This window comes from Gymnogyps californianus, chromosome 1, assembly GCF_018139145.2.
Source record: "Gymnogyps californianus isolate 813 chromosome 1, ASM1813914v2, whole genome shotgun sequence".
NCBI classification, from domain to species: Eukaryota; Metazoa; Chordata; class Aves; order Accipitriformes; family Cathartidae; genus Gymnogyps; species Gymnogyps californianus.
In genome coordinates this window covers 154,070,813-154,096,366 of record NC_059471.1, presented here as the reverse complement: position 1 = coordinate 154,096,366, position 25,554 = coordinate 154,070,813, and the positions used below count along the sequence as shown (strand labels likewise).

At 41.3% G+C, this 25,554-nt stretch overlaps 1 protein-coding gene across 2 annotated transcripts in view; it reads left to right on the top strand.

Moving 5' to 3' along the window:
• Positions 1-25,554, top strand: part of DGKI (diacylglycerol kinase iota) — a 227,521-nt gene that overhangs the window by 127,910 nt on the left and 74,057 nt on the right. Inside the window, exons 19-21 of one of the 2 annotated variants that reach the window (XM_050915189.1) lie at positions 592-703; positions 3,250-3,449; positions 8,269-8,331. In XM_050915189.1, the coding sequence (XP_050771146.1) occupies positions 592-703; positions 3,250-3,449; positions 8,269-8,331 (375 nt within the window). The remainder of the gene's footprint in view (positions 1-591; positions 704-3,249; positions 3,450-8,268; positions 8,332-25,554) is intronic. The other variant, XM_050915190.1, reaches the window with a different exon arrangement.

Below are 25,554 nucleotides of genomic sequence, written 5' to 3'. Positions count from 1 at the left end.
CACCTCTCCAAAGTTCCCCCTTCTATCACTCTTAGATCACTTTTACATCCATTCTTTAATGGTAGGAAAGATAGATGCCACAGCTGCATCTGTTCCTGCTTCTTATTTCTCCCTGCCTCCTCAAGCTAAGAAACGTTTTGCATTCCTTATGCTGTTAGAGCTTCTGAGCCAGCAGGGGGAGAGGAAATGGAGCTCCAAGGCTGGAGATGCTGCTGCAGCCTCATGCCTGCCTAGCAGAGGGGCTAAGCAGCTTTCTGGCTCAACAGCTCATCTGCAGAAAGCAGAGCAAGTGGGGAGAACAAAGTGCTGCTGCTCTGTTATCTATTTCCTGGTGTTTCCCCATTTTCCTCTCACAGAGACACCTGCTAAAGATTATTATGGATACATTTATGGATGGTGTACGAGCTTGGAAACAAGAGACAGATTTTCCCTTTTGTCCAGTCCTTGCCAGCATAACTTTTAATTGTCCCTGAATTGAATCCTGGAATGGATATCTGGGTACTTCTGGAGGACAGCAGAACAGGCTACTAGTCAGGACCCATCAGGGCAAACTGTTTTCTCAAAGCTTGCTTTCCAAACCTCTTTCTATAGGTATTGTGCTGGCACAATGCCTTGGGGAAACCCTGGAGATCACAGAGACTTTGAGCCTCAGCGCCATGACGATGGCTACATTGAAGTCATTGGGTTCACCATGGCCTCGCTGGTGAGTATATTGCAGGTGCTACCCTTCCTGCAGGTGCTGCCAGACTTGGTGAATTCTGTGGGTGGTGGTACAGAGTGCAAAGTTGTCCTCGTTACTGAAGAACCACCATGATTCCACGTATTCAGTCAGTTAAGGCCAAAACATGCTTTGTTATTAGGTTTTAAATGAGGGGGACAAATTGTAGTTTTCTAATAAAAGAAGTGTTATTTAATAATAAAAATGTACTCTTTGCAAAATATGGCTAATTTGCATGTGCAGTGCTCTGAAGTTAAACAGCAAGATTATTACAGTAAAAACAGCATACATGCACATTTTTACTGTGGGAATGTTCTATGGTCAAATAATTATTGCTGTTTCTTTTTAGCTTTTGTATATTTCAATCTACGGCATAAAAGTTGAGATTTTTTTTGTAAAACTGGCTACTGGAAACAAATATGAAATATTATATAAAATTATATGCCCATACAGTTTTCATATGCCCACTAAAAATGTTGTGAAAATTTAGTAATAGCTGTGGAAAATTTAGTAATATTTCTGGCACAAATGTCATCTGTCTTTTTGTTCTACTAGGGAAAGAAAATTCAACCAACAGTTTAAATTTGGCAGTGCACTTTCTGTCAATGCTGTCCTTAAAGTGAACTATAAAAGTTCTATGAGTTACTATGAAAGCAATCGCACTGTAAATACCCTGGTGTCCTACTATCACAGTGGTTAAACACAGTGACAGTCTCATCAGAGGATGATTAAATGCAGTCAGAGGTGGTGGTTATCCCCGTGCTAGTGTTAATCTGCCTAAGGCACTGCAGCTTGAACTTAGTGTCGCCAACAGAAAGCACATATCAGGGCTTCCTGGCAGGTTTGTTTAGGTCATGCTTAAGTCCATACTCTTAGGCCTTTGTTGCTGCTACGTCTTGTGTGGACTAGGTTAAAGCTAACATGGATAAGCCTATTTTCACTAAACTCACACATTTATTTGTTGTGTGACCTGTCCTCAGTGCGTATCACATTCAGTGAATACCCATGATAATGGTGTTTGCTTTCTCAAAGAGAAATTCAGACAAATCTAATCTTCAAAGTAAGCAAAAGTAAAAGGTCGCCTTGATCAGCAATCATTTCTTTAGAAGTCTGGGTTAAGGATTCTTTTTTGGTCTCTTTTTTTTTTTTTTTTTTTTGATGGATCTAATGGATTAGGGAAATAACCTACAAGTAAGCAGAATTCTGTTTGTTAGCCTAGCAGATCTTGTGGAATGAACATTTGTTACTTCACCTATGAAGATTTTAGGGTATGTTTCTGAAAATGCTGTCAAAAGTCTATTTAGTATGTACCAACTGGCAATTTTCAGCTGGAATCTTTTTTGGGTTTGCCACTAATGTGTCTCTAGCCACTTGCAGTAGCAAGAGTGATCTCAAAGCTACCAACAATTTCAGTTGGGACTGAATTTAAGTAGTAGGGCCCTTTGAGCTGCTGTTTCTCTTTAAAGGAAGCCTAATTCAGAACTGAGGGTCTACAAGTCTACATTGGTTGTGATGCTGAGGAACTGTTGTGACCCTAGACTGTGTTGATATAATCCTAACTTGCTCTATACGTCTCCTAGATGTGTTTGGTCATACCCAAGAAGGTCTGTGAGACCAAGGAAGAGAAGTATTTTACAAGAAGTGTTGTTATGAATATTATTGACTATATTATCAGTTGATCCATAATATTAAGCACACAGAGCAGGATTAAGGTCTTGACTTGTGTTTAGGCTGCTTTCTGTTAGTAGTGCATTAATATAGGATTTTTTTTCTGCATCTGATAGATGAGAGTTAATAGTCACACTACAAATTAAAAAAATACATTTCTGCCCAAACATGTCTGCTTAGAACTTGAATCTGCTCATTGCCCTCCTTGTTTCATTTCTTTGAAATGAATTCTTGAACATGATATTTAATTGTTTTTAACAAGGTCCTTCTGCTTGCTCTTTTCAGCCTGTCTAGTCTCGAGGTTGAGTTGCTGTGTAAACTTTCATAATAAGGATTTTAGATTTATCTAATTCACTTTGAGGTCTGTATTCTGTTCAGGAAGGGGAAATCATTTTTCTGTCTCACAGATGTACCCAATTAGGGTGGTTGTTTTAAAAAGCAAATAATTAGTAACGTTACTGTTAGTGTAAAAACAAACCAATGAAAACAAATTGAAAACTTTAAGAATAAACACAGGTATTCATTTGTGCGTGCACATGTGTGTGTATACATATTTGTATGTGTGCATAATATGCTTGACATACACCAAGGTGATGAGACGTGCAATGCATATAGTTAGAGATCTGCTTGTTGCCCACCACTTTTCGTTGTGAAATTTTAAGTCCTACTTTGCAATTTCAGAGTGAAAATACATTCATTGTGACTCGTTAGAATGCTTACACATGGAATGCTGTGTAATGGAAGCTGTCAGCAAAACTGCCTTTCGGATTTAACTGCCTTAACTGTCTGTTCTGAGGAGTCTTTTCTTTGTCTTTCCTGTTTATTTTGGGGGTTTTTTTGCTTTTGTTTTTCCCCCCCCCCAGGCTGCTCTCCAGGTGGGTGGTCATGGAGAGAGATTACATCAGTGCCGTGAGGTGACACTTTTAACATACAAGTCTATTCCCATGCAAGTGGATGGTGAACCATGTCGATTGGCTCCCTCACTCATTCGAATCTCCTTGAGGAACCAAGCCAACATGGTGCAGAAGAGCAAGAGGAGAACATCCATGCCTTTGCTGAATGAGTGAGTTGGATATGTGCATGTCCTAATGGCAGGAGGCCCGTTTGGGGCAGCATATTCAGTCACGGATTTTGCATGTACTGAACTTGCAGCTCATTTACAAAAACAAAACAAAATAAAAAAAAATTCACACCTTCTGAACTCCCTTTCCACCATATTGTAAATACTTATCTGATTTTCTTTTATCCTTTTATCTTCTGGGTTACCCTCTGTCTTGCTTTTAGAAAGGTGTTGTATCTTTCAGTTATTTAGAGAGGTTTGTGCAGGCTCAGCAGAGTGCTTCTTGGCTTTTGACAGTTCTGCCTATGTATGCCACTTGCCTTTGAAGTTCTTTTGATTCATTTTCTCAACTTTATTGATCTGCTTTTTAAGCTCCATTGGAGATCCTGTAACAAATTGCCATAATCAAGAATTACTCAGGACATCTTGTAGTCTCTGTTGTGGGAGCATGCTGCCTGGGACTGTTTATGGAGGAGGATCTGGAGGTCCAGAAAGGGCTGTTTGCACTTTGTAGGGAATCCTGCTCCAGTATAAAAACCCAAATGAGAAATGAGTAGTCTAAAGATGAATAGAGAAAAGCTAAGATAACTGGAAACCAGGAACATGCGAAGAAGAAAAGATGGACTAACGTTCCTTTTCATAATTAAACCTCATTTGTAAGCACTGCAGAGATATTTTAACACCAAGAAAAATTCAAATTTTGACCTGTAAAAATGCCCGTCCAAGAAAATAATTTAGATTATTTTGTAGAGCTGATTATTGTACTTCTCATATAGAAGGCCTTCATAGCTGCTAAAATGAGTGACATAGTAAGTGCCTTTGCTGTTTTTCATCAAGTATTCTTAAAGTGAAGCAAAACAGTCTGTCGCTTATACAGAGATACCAAGCTAAAGGCCTAAAATTATCAAGGATCCACATTTCATTCAAACATCCATGCACTAAAGTTTTGGTTTTTTTTTTTTCTGGGGAGGTGGGTGGGGGATTTTGCTGTTGCAGCTGTAATGGTGAGGCAAGGTTTATGAAGAGATGTAGTATCTTTCATTAGACTAACTCATATAACTGGAAAAAACAGACAAGGTCTCAAGCACACCTTTTCAGGTATCTTAAAGGTTGTCTGTGTCTTTCCACTGTATCATCTAGTGGAAGATATTGCTTCGCTTCAAACTTTGACTCCAGCCCTTTAGAGCTTCTTGTCATCTGCTGGTTGCCGATCTGTTCATGTAATCAAAGCCTCCCTGGTTACTTTCAACGTCTTCCTGTTCAATTTAGCACTCTGTCTTCTCTTACTGAGACTAATGCTTTAAGTTTCAGTAGAAGCCTGTATCTGTAATGTGCAATTCCTATTTGCCTGGAAAATACATAAGGTATACTCATCTCTCTTGAGCAGTGAAGAATAGCAGGCTCTTGCCTGTGGGCAGCGATACCCGATTTCATCCAACCACAACTCCTCAATCGTTTGCGAAAGCTAGAGTGGAGCAGGGAGCAAGCCTGGGGCATCTTTTTCTACACTGCGGGCGGCTAATGCAAATGTAAAAAGAAAATTCCTGGTATTTTGATCTGATAATTAGCATTAGGTTTGGATTTTGAGATCTGAATTTAAACTGTGGTAGGGAAATACAAATTCATAGTATATGCCAGTTGTCAAGAGGATATTCTTTGTGGTTTAGCTTGATTTAAATGTACTATGGTAGACTACGTTGCTGTCAGAGTCCTTTGATTTGGCTGAGGTATTTGTCTGCAGACCTGTGTTTTGGGAAAATACAAATGATCTGTCAGGAACTCTAGTCTCAGCTTCATGTATCAGAAATAGTATGTGTATATTTTATATCTATATCTATGTAATCTGTGTGTGTATGTACTTTGCTCTCAAGTGTTGAAGGGGAATGAGAGAGAGGAGTTGAATCTCCTGGCGTGATAAAAAGTAAATGGCATGTTAAAGGTTAAACTCTAGGAAGCATTTTAGTATTGTAAGAAGTTCATTCAATACAATGATGATTTGCAGTATTTCACAAGAGAGAAAATTTTCAATTAAATATGTTTATCTGCATTTCTTAACTTGATATCTGGAATATATCTCCCTATTCCATTGAAATATCCCAGAAAGCCTTATATTTGATTGAACACGATAGATTGTTCTCTTATGACTGTCGTCTGAACATTAGATGTGTGAAATAAGTAAGTGGGTCTGGAGCTATCCCTAATTGTTAGACATCTGTTCTTGAGCTGCTTGCTAGGAAAGTGATTAAAAAATTATCTCACATCACAGTAATGCAGTGTTGCTATTATTGTCAGCTTTGATATTATTGCTAGATAAGGAGAGCAGTAGGAATTGGAGTTTTAGCTAGTCCAGTGTTGTAAGTAGAAAAAGACTTAATTTGAAGAAGTCTTACACTGTGTTTCTGTCTTCTTACCCTGTTCTTTGTTCTGGAGGTTTTAAAGAGAGGGGGTTTAGAAAGGATAGTGAGTGTGTTGTTCGTCTCGTGGATGCACTGGAGTTTCCAGGGAACAATAGTATTTTAAAATTGAAGAGCCAATATGTAATGTAGCTGAGTGAGAAGAACAGAGATTTCATGCTTCTCTCACTTGGGAGCGGGAGGGCTTTAGAAACATGGTTCTCTTCTGACTGTAAGAGTTGCCCATCTTGCTGGTTGCAACTGTTCTTCAAAACCTGTAGATGCTCTGAGAGGACACTTGTATATGAGAAAAAGGGATCTGACCTTTTTTGACCTGTTTTTTCCCTCCATTTTCCCTCTATTTTGCTTCCAGCACCTTCTAATTGCACATAAACTGCCTCATGTGGTTCTACACAGACCTTCAAGGTAGAAACTCCTGTATGTTGGGAGTCCTTGTTTTATCCATTACTGAATAATTTGCCTTTTTCAAGGTGTGGGGGAAATTCAGCAGCACTTTTGACAGTGTAAAAGTTCCTAGTCTTTTCTAGTCTTTTTTTAAAAAAAAAAAAAAAAAAAAAGGTTGGCCATGGAATCAAATTAAGGAACAAAAATCCAGTGTTTCTGTGAGGCTACTTGAACTGAAGGAGCCTCCCTTCCCTGTTGACAGCAGCAGCATGAAAAGCTTTGTCTAAGCTATTAGGGAACAAGTAAATATAATGTGCTGCATTTTGTCATAGCTGGGTGAATTACTGGCAATTAATATCTTATTCAGTTATTTCGTCGTTCACTGCTGAATTGCCTACAAACAAATTTCTCAGTATATTAATTGTCCCGAATTATTTATGGACTAGATGCTGCAACTAGTGATCTCTCTTCTTACTGTTCATAAAGCATTCATTTTTTAAATACTTCCTTTTGGAAAGTTAAGCCATTTTGATGTGACATACAGATTATGTGAGTACTCTTGAGTAGGTGAAGATGACCTGTTTATGGTTTGTACTCTTATGATAACTTTAAAATTTTGAGTTGAAGCATAGTGGAGGAAAGTTGTTATTTGGTGAATACAGTTACAGTGCTTCTAATTTGTTTCTAATGGAGGCTGTCCAAACATAAAAGGCAGGCATAATTTCTTCCTCATCCTACAATGCATTGCTCTACGATGGAGATAAGTAACAATCGAATAAAGTGCTTCAAGCCAGAAGCAACTTTTTAGGTGCAAGGAATATACAGGATAAGGTGATGCTGTTCACACTTGGTTATGGATTGAAACAAGGCAGATAGTGGGGTTGTGGGGGAAAAAAAAGTTTCTTTTCTTCTCATACGTCTTTTCTGTTTGTACGAGCAAAAGCAAATTTTTGCTACGGCCAGATCAGCAGACTCAGTTTTTCTGCAAAAGAGTGAATTATATTCTTATTCTCCTTCCCTTAAAAGACTTGCTGGCTAAGTTCTCATTGCTATTCTCCACTATTGATCATGGCAACATGCGAAAGAGACAGCATATACCTTGTTTTTCTGTGATCAAGCCAAGAATGTGGTTCTTGTGAGCTATAAGAAAAATGTATGTGGAATAAGAGGAGAAGCTGTGGTTCAATTTTTCCAGGAGTCATTTTCTGAATAGAAACTACAGTTTAGTGTGCTGCTCAGTAAGTTTCAGTTAGTGATCGCTTTCTGAACCTCAAAAGATGCTATTTTGCTTTCACTGGCTTTTAGTTTGGGTTGAGGAAGAATGTCCTGCATAATGGAAGAGAAAGAAAAGGGAAGAGCTTATAGATAAAACATATTCCATACACTTGAGAGAAACAAAGGGACCATTTGAGTATAGACACTAAAAAAGAGACAGTCTTGGGAGTCACTATATGTAAAATGCATGTTTCCCTAAGGTACATGAAAGAAGAATGGAGACAGCAATTTGTCATTATGGATACAAAATCTCCAGTAAGGGTATTTTTTTTTTTTTTCTTAAAAGTTAACTAAAGTTGGCCACCCTTTGGAGACTATTCCATCCATTCAGATCTTGGCTTTGATGTTTGTTTGCATTTCTGGACCTGCTTCCAAAGTCTGTTGCCTTGAAATTTTTCAGTGCCTGTAGAACAAATCCTGGGGCTCCTCGTCTTCCTTGTATAGCCATGTGCCTAGCTTGTCATTGGTCCTCCTCACTCATGTCTTTAGAAAGCTCCTGTGTGCCATGCAGCAGTGATTTTCTCCATTTGCATGTCTTCTGTTGCTCTTGGCTTCCTAGTGTGAACTTGGAGCTCTGCATGTCTCTTCATTCAACTTTTGTGACACATTCCTTTTGTTTCTGTTTAAATGTTGTATGTCTTTCTCCTTCTTTCTTCTCTTCCACTCTTTCTCTCTTCCCTGCCTTTTTCCTTGTCTGTCCACACTGTGTGCTGCCTTTCTCCTGGCCACTCATTTCCTGCTGCCTATAGTATCCATAAAGTGCAGTCTGCTGACCTGAGGAGAGTCTCAGCTCCCCCCGATTCCTTCACTGTGTGAGTATCTGGCTTTTTTCTACTTTTAAAGTTCCATAGTTTTTTGCTGTTACCCTGTGTGTCATTCAACCAGGAGAGAGGGCAGTAAAATCCAGTGACAAATGGGAAGCGGGAGCTCAGGTGACAGCATGGCAGGCACAGGGCAGTGGCCTCCCCAGCAAAGGCACAGTTCCACAGTACCCGAGTAAGGTGGTCAGAGCATGTCTAGTGATGGTGACCAGCCAAGAGTCCAGCTCACCAGACAAATCCATAGCAACAGGCTGGTCTGAAGTTAAGCGCCAGGCACCATCCCTGGAAACGGTTGAGATGAGAGCTTTCCGTCCTTTGGTTTTAATCAAAAGCATACTGTGAACAAACTCAGCCATAAGCCATATCTCCAGATAGAGCTGATCAAACCAGGAAACTAGTCCCCCAGAGGAGTGGTGTGCCATTGGCTGCAGCTGCATTGAAGATGGAGACCCCCCCCACCTTGGCAGTATCTTGATTGTCAGCAACTCCACTGTACTAACTTGCTAGATAGTAGCTAAATTATTCAAGAGTCTAATGTCTTTTTTAAAATGTGGTGAATTGGCACTTAAAAACACTTGTACCATTGTGCCATTGTATGTGGGTATCTTCTACTTCATCCCGTTTATGGAAACATGCCATATTATGAAAACCTCTGTGTCCACAATTAAAAAAACAACAAACAAACAAAAAAACCCAACCAAAAAAACCCATCCCCAAAGCACCCCAACCAACCCCCCCAAAAACCCCAGGTTAATATAGTATGTCAACTCAAGCAGTGTAGTTTGTCTTCAGAAATGCTTTTTTATTATTCAGTCAAAAAAGACATGTTTTGCTTTGTGTTGGCATCCCTTTTGTCTTGCTTTGCCACTCTTACGACGGACATCTTTTCAAACAGGTTAGGACTATCAAAGAAACGCATTTGAAATACATGTTGGAAAATAACAAATTTCAGAGCTATAAATCCAGATATTCAGAAACTTTGATTCCAAGAATGATTCTTATTCTATCATAGAAGAAAGTCAATGGTATATGCTAAAAGAAAACTTACCAACACTTCTCTGTTCTAAAGACTGAGCACATGCAATAGATGGTGCATAAATGTTCAACAAACCAAGAGTTATTTGAGAAAACTGACTGAATAATTTTAAAAGCAAATTTCAGCTTTGCGGAAAAGGACCTGGGGGTCCTGGTGGACACCCAGTTGACGATGAGCCAGCAACGTGCACTTGTGGCAAAGAAGGCTAATAGTTTCCTGGGCTGCATTGGGAGTGTTGACAGCAGATCAAGCAAGGTGATCCTTACCCTCTACTAGGCACTGGTGAGGCTACACCTGGAGTACTGGGTCTAGTTCTGGGCTCCCCAGTACAAGAGACATATGGAGCTACTGGAGAGAGTCCAGTGAGGGGCAATGAAGAGGACTAAGGTACATCCCTCCTATGAGGAAAGGCTGAGAGAGCTGGGACTATTTAGCCTGGAGAAGAGAAAGCTCACGTGGCATTTTATCAATGCCTCTAGGTATCTCAAGGAAGGGTATAAAGAAGACAGAGCCAGGCTCTTTTCAGCAGTGCCCAGTGACAGGACAAGAGGCAAAGGGCACAAACTGAAATGCAGGAGATTCTCTCTGAACATCAGGAAAAATGTTTTTACTGTAAGGATGACTGAGCACTGGCACAGGTTGCCAAGAGAGGCTGTGGAATCTCCATCCTTAGAGATACTCAAAAGCTGCCTGGACATGGTCCTGGGAGGCCTGCTTTAGGTGGCCCTGCTTGAGCAGGGGGTTGTGCCAGATGACCTCCAGAGGTCTCTTCCAACCTCGACCATTCTGTGACTCTGTGAAATTTCAGAAAGCTGCAAGTTCCTCATTGTGATTTTGCAAACAAGGAAAGATTTCCAATTCAGTGTGCCTTATCCCTGGATCATATTTGCTGTACTCTGCTGAGGAGCAGAAAGTAATAAAAACAACTTGTCTCACTGATTCAGTATCTAAGTAAGCCTCTAGAAAAAAGTTGAGATAAGCCTTATTGCTTACACAGAATATTAAGCTGTGGGTCTGGGAGAATGGGTATTGTTTCCAAGTTGAGGGATATCCCTTGGAAAATGACCTCCAAGTTTTGATACAGTTCATTTAAATGTCCCATTTGATATCAGCTGTCAGGATAAAGCAGGGAGAGACTCATAAGCCCCAAACTAATTTGTAAGTCAAAGATATTCTGTATCTTAAAATCTGTAAAAATAGATTAAACATGCTGCTGTACTGTGGCTGCCAATTAATGTGTCTGGCAAATTAAAATAAGAACCCATGAGGTATTAGGGAAATTTGATTTGGATTATGATGGCTTTGAGATTCAAATGTTCCTTTTTGTTGAACAACATAGAAAGAGCCTGAGTTCCAGTTAGTACTGAACAGCAGGGCAGATTCTGCTGAGACCTGGTGATGAATACAGCCTATCTTAGATAAATTTCAGGTTTTCTGCAGCAGGTTATGCATGGGAATTTGGGGCAACCAAAATTATTAGGCACATATGGTATTTGTTGCAGAGACAGTAGAACTGTAGTGTGATCCGTTTCAAATATTTATATAAGGTGCATAAGTAAATACAAGTGTTGTATTTTTGATTGAGGCTCTTTTAAAAGGAAGATAAAGACTTGCATTTTCCAGCTGGATGTTCAGAGATGAGAAGGATGCACATGTGAGAGTACATTTGTGTTGTGTGGTTGGTGCAAAGGAGTTCTGAAAAACAAATTACCATTTGAAAAATAAAACATAATTGACTAGCATAGCTCCTGCAATCCTTTTACAAGTGGAATAAGCACTGTGGATATGCTGTGATTATTTTTTTTTTAATTACAAGATCTGCATAAATGAAAATACAAGTATCGCTTTATTGGTAAATAGTTAGTACTCTTTTATAGAGTTTACAGAGTAATGATTGCAGCAGACTATGCATATAAAACCTGTGTGAATAGCAAAGGGGTAATAGGAAATAATTTTTTGCTTTTAGAGATCCAAGTGCCAAACAGAATCAGCCTTCTCAGATTGAATATGGGTGTTGTCTATAGGAACAGAGTCTGATAAAGAACAGTAGGAGACAAGGCATAAGGGAGAAAGTGTTAGAGAGTGAGCTACTCTCCAAATGCATACTTAAGGATGAAAATGCTTCTATGTATCTTCTCCCTTTTCTCCATTACATGAATTATAGGGAATTGAATCTCATCTCTTCTTTGTCAGTTTTTCCTGTTTAGCATGTGGGCTTCTGTTTAGTGGGATCATTACTATCGGAGAATCCACCGTGCTTGGAAGTGTAAAGTTTGAGAGAACTACAGCTAGCATGGGGAAGGAGAAGGAAAGTGAAGACCAGGATTCTACCTGGCACTTCGGCAGGTGTTTAAGTGTATGTGTGGGTCTAGCCTTTATCCAGCAAAATGCTCAAGCATTTGCTGCAGCAAGTGTGAAGTAAGAAAGTGCAGAAGGGTTTAGTACAGCTGGGTTACCCTGGCTTATCTGGGATAACAATTATCAAATGGAAGGAAAAAAAAATATGTGGTGGAACTTATATTTTTAGGGGTATTTTTTTAGGTAAAGAGCTTAGCAAAAGCTTTGCCTTAAAATAGTAGCAGACTTTTGTGAAGCACTGAAATTTGTCCATCAGAAGAGGCTGGATGATTCTGCTCTGTTGTGGCAGTTCTTATGTTTTAAGTGATAAATGCTGTCAAAACTACACTTATTTTTAATGTATCATTTCCAAGCTCTGCCAATGCGATCTCAAAAGTGAGGTAAATTTCTTTTTCTCCTCTGGCTGCTGCTTTCCTTTTTCCAATTGTTCTAAACACTGGAACATTTAATTAATTTTGCATGTTTACTTCTTCTCTAGGAGATAGGTAATTCATTAATCTGTCACTGCAAACATGCCCCAGAGGAGTGTGATTTTTTTTTTTCCTAAAGTTTATTTTTTGCATGGAAGGGGCAGTAGAAGATTTCCTTTTCTGTTTACTGAATCATATTAAAATCTGTATGTGGGTAGACTGGTGTGGGCTGTATTCTGGAAGATCTATCAGAAATTTGTTGCTGGATTCTGTAGAATTGTTGGATTTTTTATTATTTCCTTTCTCTATGCAGACACAAAGCATAAGAAATGGTTCACAAGGTTCATAAATAATTGATATAGGAATTAGGGCATGTATAATTTAAAAGTCTGTCTTACCAGTTCAATCAACCTGGTGGCATGGCAGAAGTGTTATCAGGTTGCTGTGCAGGAGTGCCAAGCTTGGGCAGGACCCAAGCTTGCTCTGCCTGTTTTCTTTCCTGGGTGACTGGAGGCAGAAGCATGTTTCTTAGGAAAACCAGCTGTGCTCCAAGTGAGTTAGCTGGCATTCTCTTGCCTGTTGCTGGGTGATTAATAGGGGTGAGAGGAAGAAGTCGCAGCTTCATCAAAAGCTGAGTGTGTTTACTTGGTGAATGGAAGTAGATCAGGTTCTGCTGGTAGTCTCAGAATAGGTACGTGGCTTTGCTTCTGTGAGTTTGAACCACAAGTAGTGGAATGAAAGAGATTTTAAAAAAATAACCCCTTCTCATTTTTTCCTGTCAGAGCTCTGTTTTTAGGTTTTGGTTGGTTTTGGGGGTTTGGGGGTGGGTGTGTGCGTGGTGGTGATGGTAACATTTCTAGAAACTCAAAAATGCTATAGTTCAGGCATAGGAGGGAAACAAATGCATACCTTTTGGTAAGCAATTTCCAGCACAGGGGTGGGCGGTGTTAAAAATGACTTCACCTTATAAACCGTTTATCTAGCATGATGTTGACTTTCTAAGACCTATCCCTGTAAAAAGAGTGGTTCTGATTCTGATGTGTAACCTGATGTACAATGGGATGGATATCTGCTCACAGAAGAGTAGCTTTAAAAACCATAAAAATTAAATTAACTATTTATGTTAATGAATGTCTACAACTGTTAAGAATTTCCAGAAAGCATGCCCTTTTCCTTACAATAAGAATTATTCAATATGTAGGTGATCTTCTGTATTCTTGTGGAAAAGTCAAATGCTGTTTGTCTGATAGAAAGTAATGCAATTTCCTTGTACTGTTCAGCCATTTTGCAGCTAAAAAAGGAAAGAAAATATTTCTCTATTACTGAAATTACATACTTTTTTGATGCGAGTGGAATAATTTTGAGGACCTTATAACATCTCTGTAGAACCTTTCATAGTTTGTTCCAACTAAATAATGTGCATAGCTTTTCTACAAGGCTCATTTGGATTGTTATTTAATAATGCCCTGAATGTGCACTTCTGGTCCATGCTAATCAAAAGTTCATAAGATAAAATTCAATATGGTAAACTAGCCTATCTATGCTCCTGATTTGGGAAGACTGATATTTAGGTTTGTGTTTAAATGAAACCATTATAGCTAATCAACATGAATGAACAGAATGTTTCACTTGACCTGAATCTGTATTTATGGTCCCATGGGGCATATGACCTTTAGGATGTAATTCTGTGGATTGGTGTGTTTGGGGAATGAGGTTCTTAATTAGATTCTTCAGGAAGTAATGGAATTCATTCATCTGTACTTTAAATTACTTTTCATTGACTATGTAATACACCATTTTGAAGAATAATAGGTGTTAGAAATTTAAATATTTTAGGTTGAATTGCAGCACAGCAATCTCCCCAAATTTATTTATAAATTGTCTGCTGCTCTATCTGGAAAGCTTTTCTTCCTCTCCTTACAGTTGAGCAAGTTGTTTTATACAGTGTTTAGAAACATCCATTTCTATTAATACTGTACTAATGTTTGCTTTCAGTGACATTCATCACCCTATTATTAGCTTTTACACAGATATGCTTATGTACTTAATCTTTGTGGTTTCTGAATACGCTGAGTTTGTCTGAACAAGATAAATTGTGTGATTTGTATAATAATGTGGATTATTGTACAGTATCTGTGAAGACTACAGAAGTATTGATAGTGGAAGTGTTTTGCTCAGCTGCATAAAGTAGAGCTCTGTATGGAGCTCATGAGTTCTGTGAGTGAACTAGTTAATTGGATGATGAGGACAATATCCCCTGGTGTCAATTGCCAGTCTGATAGCACAAGGAATGGATATTCATATAGTTAATTTTAGAGCCAAAGCTATATTGAATAGATAATAAAATTTAGTGAGACATTATGTCAGCCAACAACTGTGTTCTGACAGAGCAAAGAGTATTTGCAAGTAAATCATGAACAAACCCATCGAACTTCAGTCACTGAATAAATGTTTTTTTGTGGATGTCTGTATATATATACACATATTTATAGGTGTGTATGTATGCATATACATATATAGGTATTTGAGTTATGAATATATTACCTGTGACTGGACTTAGCTAAGTATATAAAATCTCTGCCCTGTAGAAAGGACCTTTTAGCATTCCTATTTCTAATAATAATTTATTTTCTATAGAAAGCTGCTGTTTCCAAGGTTACATTTTTATGACTAAGCTAAACTTTTCAAATGGACAAAAGGCCAAGTTCTGTTTCTCTCTAGTTGTATGTTTTAGCACACACAGCTTGCTTATGTAGTAGTAGTACCTTGTCTTTATAAAAAGGGGGTGAACAGGAGGGAGGAACAGGAAACTCTGACACTTGCCAGGTGATTGCCCTCTCACACTTGACCTGGAAAGGAACTATTTCTCCTCAGGTAATACATTACATTTAAGATGATGTATTGTGTTTTTCCACAGAAGCAAATTTGGAGATATACAGTGCACTGATGTACCAAAAAATTATACTTTTTACAAAAACATGGGAAGTATCCTCTTAGATATCTTCTAGTTAAAAGGTGCTTTTGGAGAGTGTGTGTGTGGCTCCTGGAGCAACAAAAATATTTTAGGTTTGCTGTTGATTTTAGATCTTTTTTCCTTCTCTAGTTCCAAGCAAATAAAAAGGGCTTGCTCACTTCTCCTTTTCAGGTGAAAGGACTAATTTGACTCAAGAAGGTGATGCTGCAGATGCAATATGTTGCCACTGGCTTCAAGCCAGGAAATAACATTTGTAAAGAGAAGGTGCATGTTTTTCTTTCTTACATGGCATGAGGTAGTGAGTCAGCATAGCTACAGAAGTCAGTGTTGTCTTTCTCTCCTCTTGGCATCCAAACACTATCCTGTCCTCACAGGGAGGCTGCAGGAAAATAGATGGCAATTAACTGAGGATTGGTAGATGTTGGTGTGAGGCTTAACATCCCCCCCCCCCCCCCAACTTTTTGCAGGTCTTGAGCACTGAATATAGGGCAACATGACCATCCCTTCACCTTGACATAAAGGCTCCAAACATCCACTTGGAGAAGTTGTTCTGTTTCCCTGTCTGTCTTTCCTCTCCCCCTTTCATGAGCTATCCAGTTTATCCATTGCGATGATGTGTTTGAAATGAGGCCACCTGTGTGGTAGGACAGGTTGATAAGTCGACCCCTAATTCATTGATAAAGGTTGCCAAGAAAGTTCATGCTTGAACTCGTGCTTAGAAACTGAGAAGCAAAAAGCCCTACCAGAACTGCTTTTACACAGCTTTCCTAGTATTTTTCACAGCTTTCCCAGTAGTTTGGCTACTTAGACCATGGAACTCACTTTGAGAAACCTGGTCTACTGGGGGCTGATAGGGTTCATCTGTCAGAGAAGGGGAAGAGCATCTTTGGTCATAGGCTTGCCAAACTGGTGAAGAGGGCTTTAAACTAAAGTTGCTGGGAGAGGGGAACCTCAATCCATCCCACTCCTACCAGTTTGATGCTAGTACCAGCAATAGATGCCCCGAGCCTGGAGAGGGATCACAGGTCAACAGGAGAGCCCCTGAAGAGCAGCACAAAGGAATTCTAGCCAGTAAGTCAGCTTCATCGGGGGCCAAACTTAAATGCCTCTATGCAAATGCACGTAGCATGGGGAATAAACAAGAGGAGTTAGAGACATGCACATGCCTACAGGGCTGTGATCTTATTGGCATCATGGAGGTGTGGTGAGATGGCTCCTATGACTGTGTTGTCCCAAAAATCAGGATTCTTTCACCCGGTGTGCAAAAAGCCGATTAACACACAGAGTCGAGATATTTGTTTATTTCATGTCTGTGCAGAGATGGGTGCTAGGTGGTAACTCCACAAAGCTGGCACACCTGGGTAACACACGGTAAAGCATTTTATACCTTTCGAGCAACAGTTACCAGTATTTTTGCAGTTTCGCTTAGTTACTCTCATTCCTATTGGTTCTCACAAGTCTTATCTCCACTTAAAGTCGCAGCATCCTCCTTTTTTACTGCGCATGTTCTGTGAGGAAGGGGCTTCTGTTGGTAGGGGGCTCTCCCTACCTAAGGGCAGGTTTTCTAGTATGTTAATTAGGATAGTTCACTCAAAGTTCAAGTAGCTCTTTGATTGCCCCTGTGCTTATCTTGGTGTTTCTTTACCCACTGACTTACGGTGTCATCGTATTTCTCTTCTCAAGGTCACGCCTCATTAACTAAGTAGCATCCTTTGTTTTTGTTTCTTGCATATCTCCAACAATTCCCCCCTTTGAGACTTAGATAAATAGTTCTTATTTAAAATAAGTCTCACTTAGATATTTTCATTCTAAAACTTCAGTCTCTAGGAGATTTCAAAATTTTCCAAAACTGCTCATAGGTTCCTTCGCATTGGCATATGTGTTGCTGGAATTTTTTCCCTGCCCTTTATAGGGAACTTTTCAAGTTTGAGGGATTTGTCTCCCTCTGTGATGAGCGTGCATACCCTGGGTGATTGCATTAGAGCAATTTGCTTCATCATGTGCCAAACCTTAAAATACAGTATGATTATAAGCAGTAAACATGTTAGCGATAACAAGATCACAACAGGATGTAGTATGAGATTAAGAATGCCTGTTGCCTTGGGTGACCATCCGAGGAGGGCTTCCCACCACCTATGTTCTCCATCTTTCTTCACCCGGTCCAAAACACAATGTATCTCTTCTGTGTCATGGTGAACGGTGATTAAAGTCCTTTGTCCCTCTTCTCGGGCACGTTCCAGCAACTGGCATAGATCATTATGTTGTAAAAATTTTTTCACCAGTGTGAGATCCATCCCAATGGAAGTAAGCAATAGATCCTTAACTAAAGTATAATTGGATTGTATTAGCTGATAAGTCGTAACCGGAGCTGAATAGTTGAAATCACATCCTATAATGTTAGTAAAGTTACAAATGCAAGTATTTGAGTGTAGATAATATTACTGTCGGGATAAATAATCAACTATAAAATTACATAGAGTTCTTATACACACACATCCTTTCCCAATATATAAGTACAGTTCCAGGGATTTCTTTCGGATGTATCTCAAAGTGATGAACATTTTGCCCAGTGTCAAGACAAATGTCTTGAGCTCTGATGGTATTACTTTCGCAAATAAATCCCTGTTGTCACCGTACACACATGCATCAACTTCAACAGTCTGCCATCTGTTATTGTCTCGTTGTGCCCATAGTCTGTACTCTAACGGATAAAGTACAGTCCCATTGTGATTTAATCCTAACGCGATGATCGGGTAGATGGTTTTTACCGATGCATTCTGTATGGTTACAACAAAGGCCGTGGCTTTGTTATGGATAGGATTGTGAGTGAAATTGCCCAGATACCACCATGATTGGAATTCTCTTTCAAATGCAGTTGCATTTTCCCAGATTATTTCCTGAATTTCAGTAGGTAAGGTGCCATCTTCACCTTCTCTTACAATTGCTGCTATTGTATATTGCACCCACAGTTGAGCTTGGATGCAACTAATAGCTAGCGAAATATTATTTTGGGCTATACCAAGTGCATCTATGATTATTGGTGGTTCTTTTCATTAACCCTTTCCTGCTGAGGCAATATATCAGATAACAGCCATTGATGAGTTCCTAAGGGAGGATCGCAATGGATGTTCTAATTTTTTTAAATCATGTGTGGCTGTAATAAGTTTGTTTGCAAGTACTTCATATCTATGCTGTTTAAGACTCCCAATCCTGTCCCTAGGATACCAGTTACATTTCTTTTTACTCGATTTGGAAGGGTAAGAGACTGCCCGTGTAACCATGCTAACCATCCTGTATAGGACGCACTTATGAATATTGAACAGGCTGGTTTAACTGCAGAGATATTAATCTGCATTGATAGTTCTACCCGTTTGAGGGACCATGATGGATTAAACAAAAGTCGTTGTTGTCCAACCCTTTTAACGACATATGGTCCAACTCTAGCTATCTGGGGGGTTATTTCCTTTAGTAATATCCTAATTACTTCCCTAGCCCCATTGTTGCGACAAGGGAAAGTCTCAGGCCATCCGGAAAACATATCCACTAGAACAAGTAGATATTTACGTTGTCCACATTTTGGTAATTCAGAGAAATCTATTTGCCACTATTCCCTAGGGGTTATTCCTCTTTTTACGTCACCTGCTGGCAGCTTTCTTTGTATTTTGGGATTATTTACACAAGTTTCATCTCTTTACTATTATATCTGCATTTGTCTGCATTTTTGGCCCTACAGTGTATCTCTTAACACCACTTATCACAGCATCAGCTCCCATGTGAGTTTCTTCATGTAGTTTCTTGAGGAGAGCTTCCATCATTTTCTTTTAATTTCATCAAAACTACTCCGACACTCCGGAGTCCATTCTAACAACTTCCCACAAGGCCCTTTGTGGCTGTGTAGAAGGGTTTTGTTTTAAGTCTGAAATTGGGGATCCATATCCAGCAGAATCCGGCTATTCCCAGAAAGTTTAGCAGGCTTACTGTGGCTTCTGTACAAGTCTGTTCTGTATCTGCTCCAATTAAGATATTGTCCACATACTGTAAGAGAGTAACATTATCATTATTAGTTTGCCATTGTTCTAATTCTTTGGCCAGTACTTCACTGAACAAAGTGGGACTACTTTTAAATCCCTGGGGAAGAACGGTCCAACACAGTTGTCCTTTCCTTCCAGTAGTTGGATTCTCCCATTCAAAAGCGAAGAGTGTTTGACTCTGTTCATCCACTGGAATGCAGAAGGCGGCATCTTTTAGGTCCAACACTGTAAAATAGGCATTGTTTTCCGGTACAGATGCTAACAAAGTATAAGGGTTAGACACCGTAGGATGTATGTCTTTGGTTATCCAATTTATAGCCCTCAAGTCCTGCACTAATCGGTAATCCTGGGAGTGAGGCTTTCTCACCAATAAAATTGGTGTATTGTATTCAGATTGATATTCTCTGAGCAGTCCATATTGAATAAAGGTATTTATCAGGGCTTCGGGGCCCTTGCGAGCTTCCAGCCTAATAGGATGTTGATGCACCCTTACTGGTTTTGCCCCCTCTTTTAGTTCTACTTTAATCGGACTCACTTTTTTGCTTTACCTGGGTTTTTTTGAAGCCGATACCAGGGGAATTACCACATTTAATACACATCTGGAATATTCTCTTCAATTTCTTCCGGTGTTTCATCTGTCAGCGAGCAGATCTGAGCTCTCCAGGCAGTTTCAGGTGGGATATGGAGCTGTACAGCATTCTTAGAAAAGGTTACTTGTGCATTTAGTTTGCATAATAAATCTCACCCCAATAAAGGTAGGGGGCATTCTGGCATGTATAGAAACTCATGAATTAATTTAGCTCCCCCAGTTGTGCATTCCATTGGTTGTAAAAATGGCCTTAACATTCTTTTTCCCTTTGCCCCAACAATAGGCATAGTTATTTTACTTAGAAGTCCTTTACAAGTGGTGACTACTGAATGAGTAGCCCCACTGTCAATTAAAAAAATCTATGGTCTCGTTCCCCAGCTTAACTGGAACCAGGGGATCAGCTGGGGAGATTTTAATGTTCTCCCCTGGTCCCCTTCATTCATTGTCTGAATCTTCTAACATAATAAAATTAGCATTTTCTGCATGATCCCGTTCCTTTGGCCCCTTTCATTTCAGGCATTCATTCTTCCAGTGTCCCTCCTGTTTACAGACTGCACACTGATTTAGCCCTAAAGGGGTTCAGTTTTGCAGACCTCTTCCCTGCATTATTCCACCGCATCCTCCTCTTCCTTTACTTTTTCCTCTACCCTTCCCTTCAACATAATTTCCATTTATTGCTGCTGCCAGCAAAGATGCTTGCAACTTTATTTTGTTCTGTTTTTCTTTTCTTTCCCTCTCATCTCAATTGTTATAAACCTTATACACTATCTCTATCAATTGTGGGATCGACATTCCCCCAGCTCCATCAACTTTCTGCAACTTTCTCCTTATATCCTGAGTCGACTACCCAAAAACCAACATATTGAACATCCTCTGATTTGCCTCATCATCCGGATTCAAGTCCATCCATTTTCTAGCTACTTCACATAGCCTTTCGTAAAAGGCTGATGGATTTTTCCTCCGGACCCTGCCTTACCTCATAAAGCTTAGACACATTCTTCTGTTTAGGCACTCCATGCTGAACCCCATATAGTATCAGCTGCTGATACTGCTTCAGTTGAGCCCTCGTTTCCCCCCCCCTCATTAGGATCCCATTCTGGGTCCCTTTTAGTAGGTAGAAACTCCTCAGAATCTTCTTGCCTGTTTCTCCTTCCCCCTTCTTCCCTGGCCCTTTCGATCACCATTCTCTTTTCCTCTGCCATAAAGAACGTATTTAGCAGAGCCTGTATATCTCCCCAGTTGGGATTATGTGTTAACATTATAGTTTCTAATAGTTGATGTACTCCCTCAGGGCTTCCCCTATAGAATCCAACAGATTGTTTCCAATTTAACAGGTCAGAGGTAGCGAATGGAACATGTACAAAAACCGGCAGTCCTTCTGGTCCCACCGCCTGTCTCAGGGGAGCCTGTACAACTGGTTCAGCGTGCCCTCTAGTCCGGCTGGAAATCGGGCTAAAATTCTCATTGCCTGATTGTGAATTAGGATCGATTGGCAATTGTCCAGCACTACTTTTGTATAGTGGTGGGGCTGTCGGGACTAACAGCTACACATCCTCCTGCTCTTCTCCCCCTGCAGTCTTTCTATCGTCACAGCCTATGCAACAAGCACTCTCCTTTTTCTCAGAAGCTGTATACATCACTAGGTCAGTCTTTAGCTTACATTTTTCCCGCATATCAGATTTTCTGTACAAAGTCATAAAGGCATCAACATAAGGTACTTCGTCCCATTTCCCCATCCAATGGCAAAATGACATCAATTGTCATATAGCATTATAGTTTACCGATCCATTTTCTGGCCAGACCTCATCGTCACCCAATTTTATAATTTAGCCACCATTGATTACAATATCTTTTCATTTTATCTTTAGTCATCAGATTTCCCCCAAACTTATTCCAATTTTTCAAAATACACCCCAAAGGGCTACAGGGAGGAATCGTGGATTGGCTTGCTCCCATTTTAACCGAATTTACCTATTTGCCGACTCTGACCCCCCTTGGTCGGTAATTTCCACTCTGACCCCCCTTGGTCGGTAATTTCCACTCTGACCCCCCTTGGTCAGTATGCGCACTCAGTTCTGACCCCCCTGGTCAATTAAGGCAACCCTTGCCGAACATCTACGTGCGACTTTATGCGCCCCCCTGGTGACTTGATGCGCACTTGGCTCTGACCCCTTGGTCAATTACGGCACCCCTTGCCGAGCGTCTACGTGCGACTTTACCCTTTAACCTTCCATGGGAGTCATTGAATTTGTAATTAAATTTTATACTCACCAATCCAAGGATTCATTCCCCTTTCACCCTGACACAAATATCTCTGGTTGGTGTTGCACCTTTGAGTCGCTTGTCGCCCCGGCTTTGGAGGGAATCTGGAGGAGTCCCTGATCAATAGGTCGGTGCGCGCTGGAACTCGGTCCAGTCCGGTCCGCTGTCGGGGATGGCAAAATGATCTGGGCAAGGCCTTATGGCTGTCCCATCTGGGTTGCCAAAATGTTGTCCCAAAAATCAGGATTCTTTCACCCGGTGTGCAAAAAGCCGATTAACACACAGAGTCGAGATATTTGTTTATTTCATGTCTGCGCAGAGATGGGTGCTAGGTGGTAACTCCACAAAGCTAGCACACCTGGGTAACACATGGTAAAGCATTTTATACCTTTCAAGCAGCAGGTATCAGTATTTTTGCAGTTTCGCTTAGTTATTCTCATTCCTATTGGTTCTCACAAGTCTCATCTCCACTTAAAGTCGCAGCGTCCTCCTTTTTTACTGCGCATGTTCTGTGAGGAAGGGGCTTCTGTTGGTAGGGGGCTCTCCCTACCGAAGGGCGGGTTTTCTAGTATGTTAATTAGGATAGTTCACTCAAAGTTCCAGTAGCTCTTTGATTGCCCCTGTGCTTATCTTGGTGTTTCTTTACCCACTGACTTACGGTGTCATCGTATTTCTCTTCTCAAGGTCATGCCTCATTAACTAAGTAGCATCCTTCGTTTTTGTTTCTCGCATATCTCCAACAACTGGAGTGTTGGAATGGAAGGATACAAGCTTTTTAGGAAGGACAGGCAGGGGAGACGAGCAGGGGGTGTCACCTATGTCACTGACCAGCTGGAGTGCATGGGGCTCTGCCTGGGGATGCATGAGGAGCTGACCGAGAGATTATGGGTCAGGATTAAAGGGAGGGCAAGGACAGGTGACATTATAGTGGGGGTCTGCTACAGGCCACCTGACCAGGAAGACTGAGCGGATGAGGCCCTCTGTAGACAGATAGGAGCAGCCTCACGTTCACAAGTCCTGGTCCTCATGGGGGAGTTCAGCCACCCCAATATTACGACAGCAGCAGGGCATAAACAATCCAGGAGGTTCCTGGAATGCATTGATGACAACTTCCTTCTCCAAGTGATAGAGGAGCCAATGAGGAGAGGTGCTATGCTGGACGTTGTTCTCGCCAACAAGGAGGGGCTGGTGGGGAATGTGAAGGTCAAGGGCAGCCTTGGCTGCAGTGACCAAGAAATGGAGTTCAAGATCCTTAGGGCAGTGAGGAGGGCGCACAGCAAGCTCACTACCCTGAACTTCAGGAGAGCAGACTTTACCAAGCAGATCCCTGAAGAGGCCAGAGTACCATGGGATAAAGCCCTGGAGGGAGGAGGAGCCCAAGAAAGCTGGTTAGTATTCAAGGATCACCTCCTCCAAGCTCAAGAGCGATGCATCCCAACAAAGAGGAAGTCAGGCAAAAATACCAGGAGGCCTGCATGGATGAACAAGGAGCTCCTGGACAAACTCAAACACAAAAAGGAAGCCTACAGAGGGTGGAAGCAAGGACAGGTAGCCTGCGAGGAATACAGAGAAACTGTCCAAGCAGCCAGGGATCAGGTTAGGAAAGCTAAAGCCCTGATAGAATTAAATCTGGCCAGGGACATCAGGGGCAACAAGAAAAGCTTCTATAGGTACGTCAGTGAAAAAAGGAAGACTGGGGAAAATGTGGGCCCTCTCCAGAAGGAAACGGGACACCTGGTTACCTGGGGCATGGAGAAGGCTGAGGTACTCCATGACTTTTTTTGCCTCGGTCTTTACTGGCAAGTGCTTCAGCCACACTGCCCAAGACGCAGAAGGCAAAGGCAGGGACTGGGAGAATGAAGAACCGCCCACTGTAGGAAAAGATGAGGTTCAAGACCATCTAAGGAACCTGAATGTGCACAAGTCCATGGCACCTGATGAGATGCATCCACAGGTCCCAAGGGACCCGGCGGATGAAGTTACTAAGCCACTATCCATCAAGTTTGAGAAGTTGTGGCAGTCTGGTGAAGTTCCCACTGGCTGGAAAAGGGGAAACATAACCCCCATTTTTAAAAAGGGAAAAAAGGAAGACCCGGGGAACTACAGTCCAGTCAGTTTCACCTCTGTGCCTGGAAAGATCATGGAGCAGATCCTCCTGGAAACTATACTAACGCGCATGGAAAATAAGGAGGTGATTGGTGACAGCCAACATGGCTTCACTAAGGGCAAATCGTGCCTGAAAAATTTCGTGGCCTTTTATAACGGGGTTACAGCATTGGTGGATAAGAGAAGAGCACCTGACATCATCTACCTGGAATTGTGCAAAGCATTTGACACTGTCCCGCATGACATCCTTGTCTCTAAACTGGAGAGACACGGATTTGATGGATGGACCACTCAGTGGATAAGAAATTGGCTGGATGGTCACACTTAAAGAGTTGTGGTCAGCGACTCGATGTCCAAGTGGAGAGCCGTGATGAGTGGTGTTCCTCAGGGGTCGGTATTGGGACCAGCACTGTTTAACATCTTTTTCAGTGACATGGACAGTGGGATTGAGTACACCCTCAGCAAGTTTGCTGACAACACCAAGCTGTGTGGTGCAGTTGACATGCTGGAGGGAAGGGGTGCCATCCAGAGGGACTTTGACAGGCTTGAGAGGCGGGCCCATGCAAACCTCATGAAGTTCAACAAGGCCAAGTGCAAGGTCCTGCACATGGGTCAGGGCAATCCCAAGTACAAATACAGGCTGGGCAGAGAATGGATTGAGAGCAGCCCTGAGGAGAAGGACTTGGGGGTGTTGGTTGATGAGAAGCTCAACATGACCCAGCAACATGCACTTGCAGCCCAGAAAGCCAGTCGCATCCTGGGCTGCATCAAAAGAAGCATGGCCAGCAGGTCGAGGGAGGTGATTCTCCCCCTCCACTCCGCTCTTGTGAGACCCCGCCTGGAGTACTGTGTTCAGCTCTGGGGCCACCAACATGAGGAGGACATGGACCTGTTGGAGCGAGTCCAGAGGAGGGCCACGAAGATGATCAGAGGGCTGGAGCACCTCTCCTATGAGGACAGGCTGAGAGAGTTGGGGTTGTTCAGCCTGGAGAAGAGAAGGCTCCGGGGAGACCTTATAGCAGCCTTCCAGTACCTAAAGGGGGCCTGCAAGAAAGCTGGAGAAGGACTTTTTACAAGGGCATGTAGTGATAGGACAAGGGGTAATGGCTTTAAGCTGAAAGAGGGTAGAGTTAGATTAGATATAAGGAAGAAATTCTTCACTACGAGGGTGGTGAGGCACTGGAAGAGGTTGCCCTGAGAAGTTGCGGATGCCCCCTCCCTGAAAGTGTTCAAGGCCAGGCTGGATGGTGTTTTGAGCAACCTAGTCTAGTGGAAGGTGTCCTTGCTCATGGCAGGGGGGTTGGAACTAGATGATCTTTAAGGTCCCTTCCAACCTAAACCATTCTATGATTCTATGATTTTTATGCCAAATGAGTTGTTATGAGCGAAGCACTATAAAAGGAAGATAGTTCTGCTGATTTTTCGTTATAATAATATTAAAGATAATT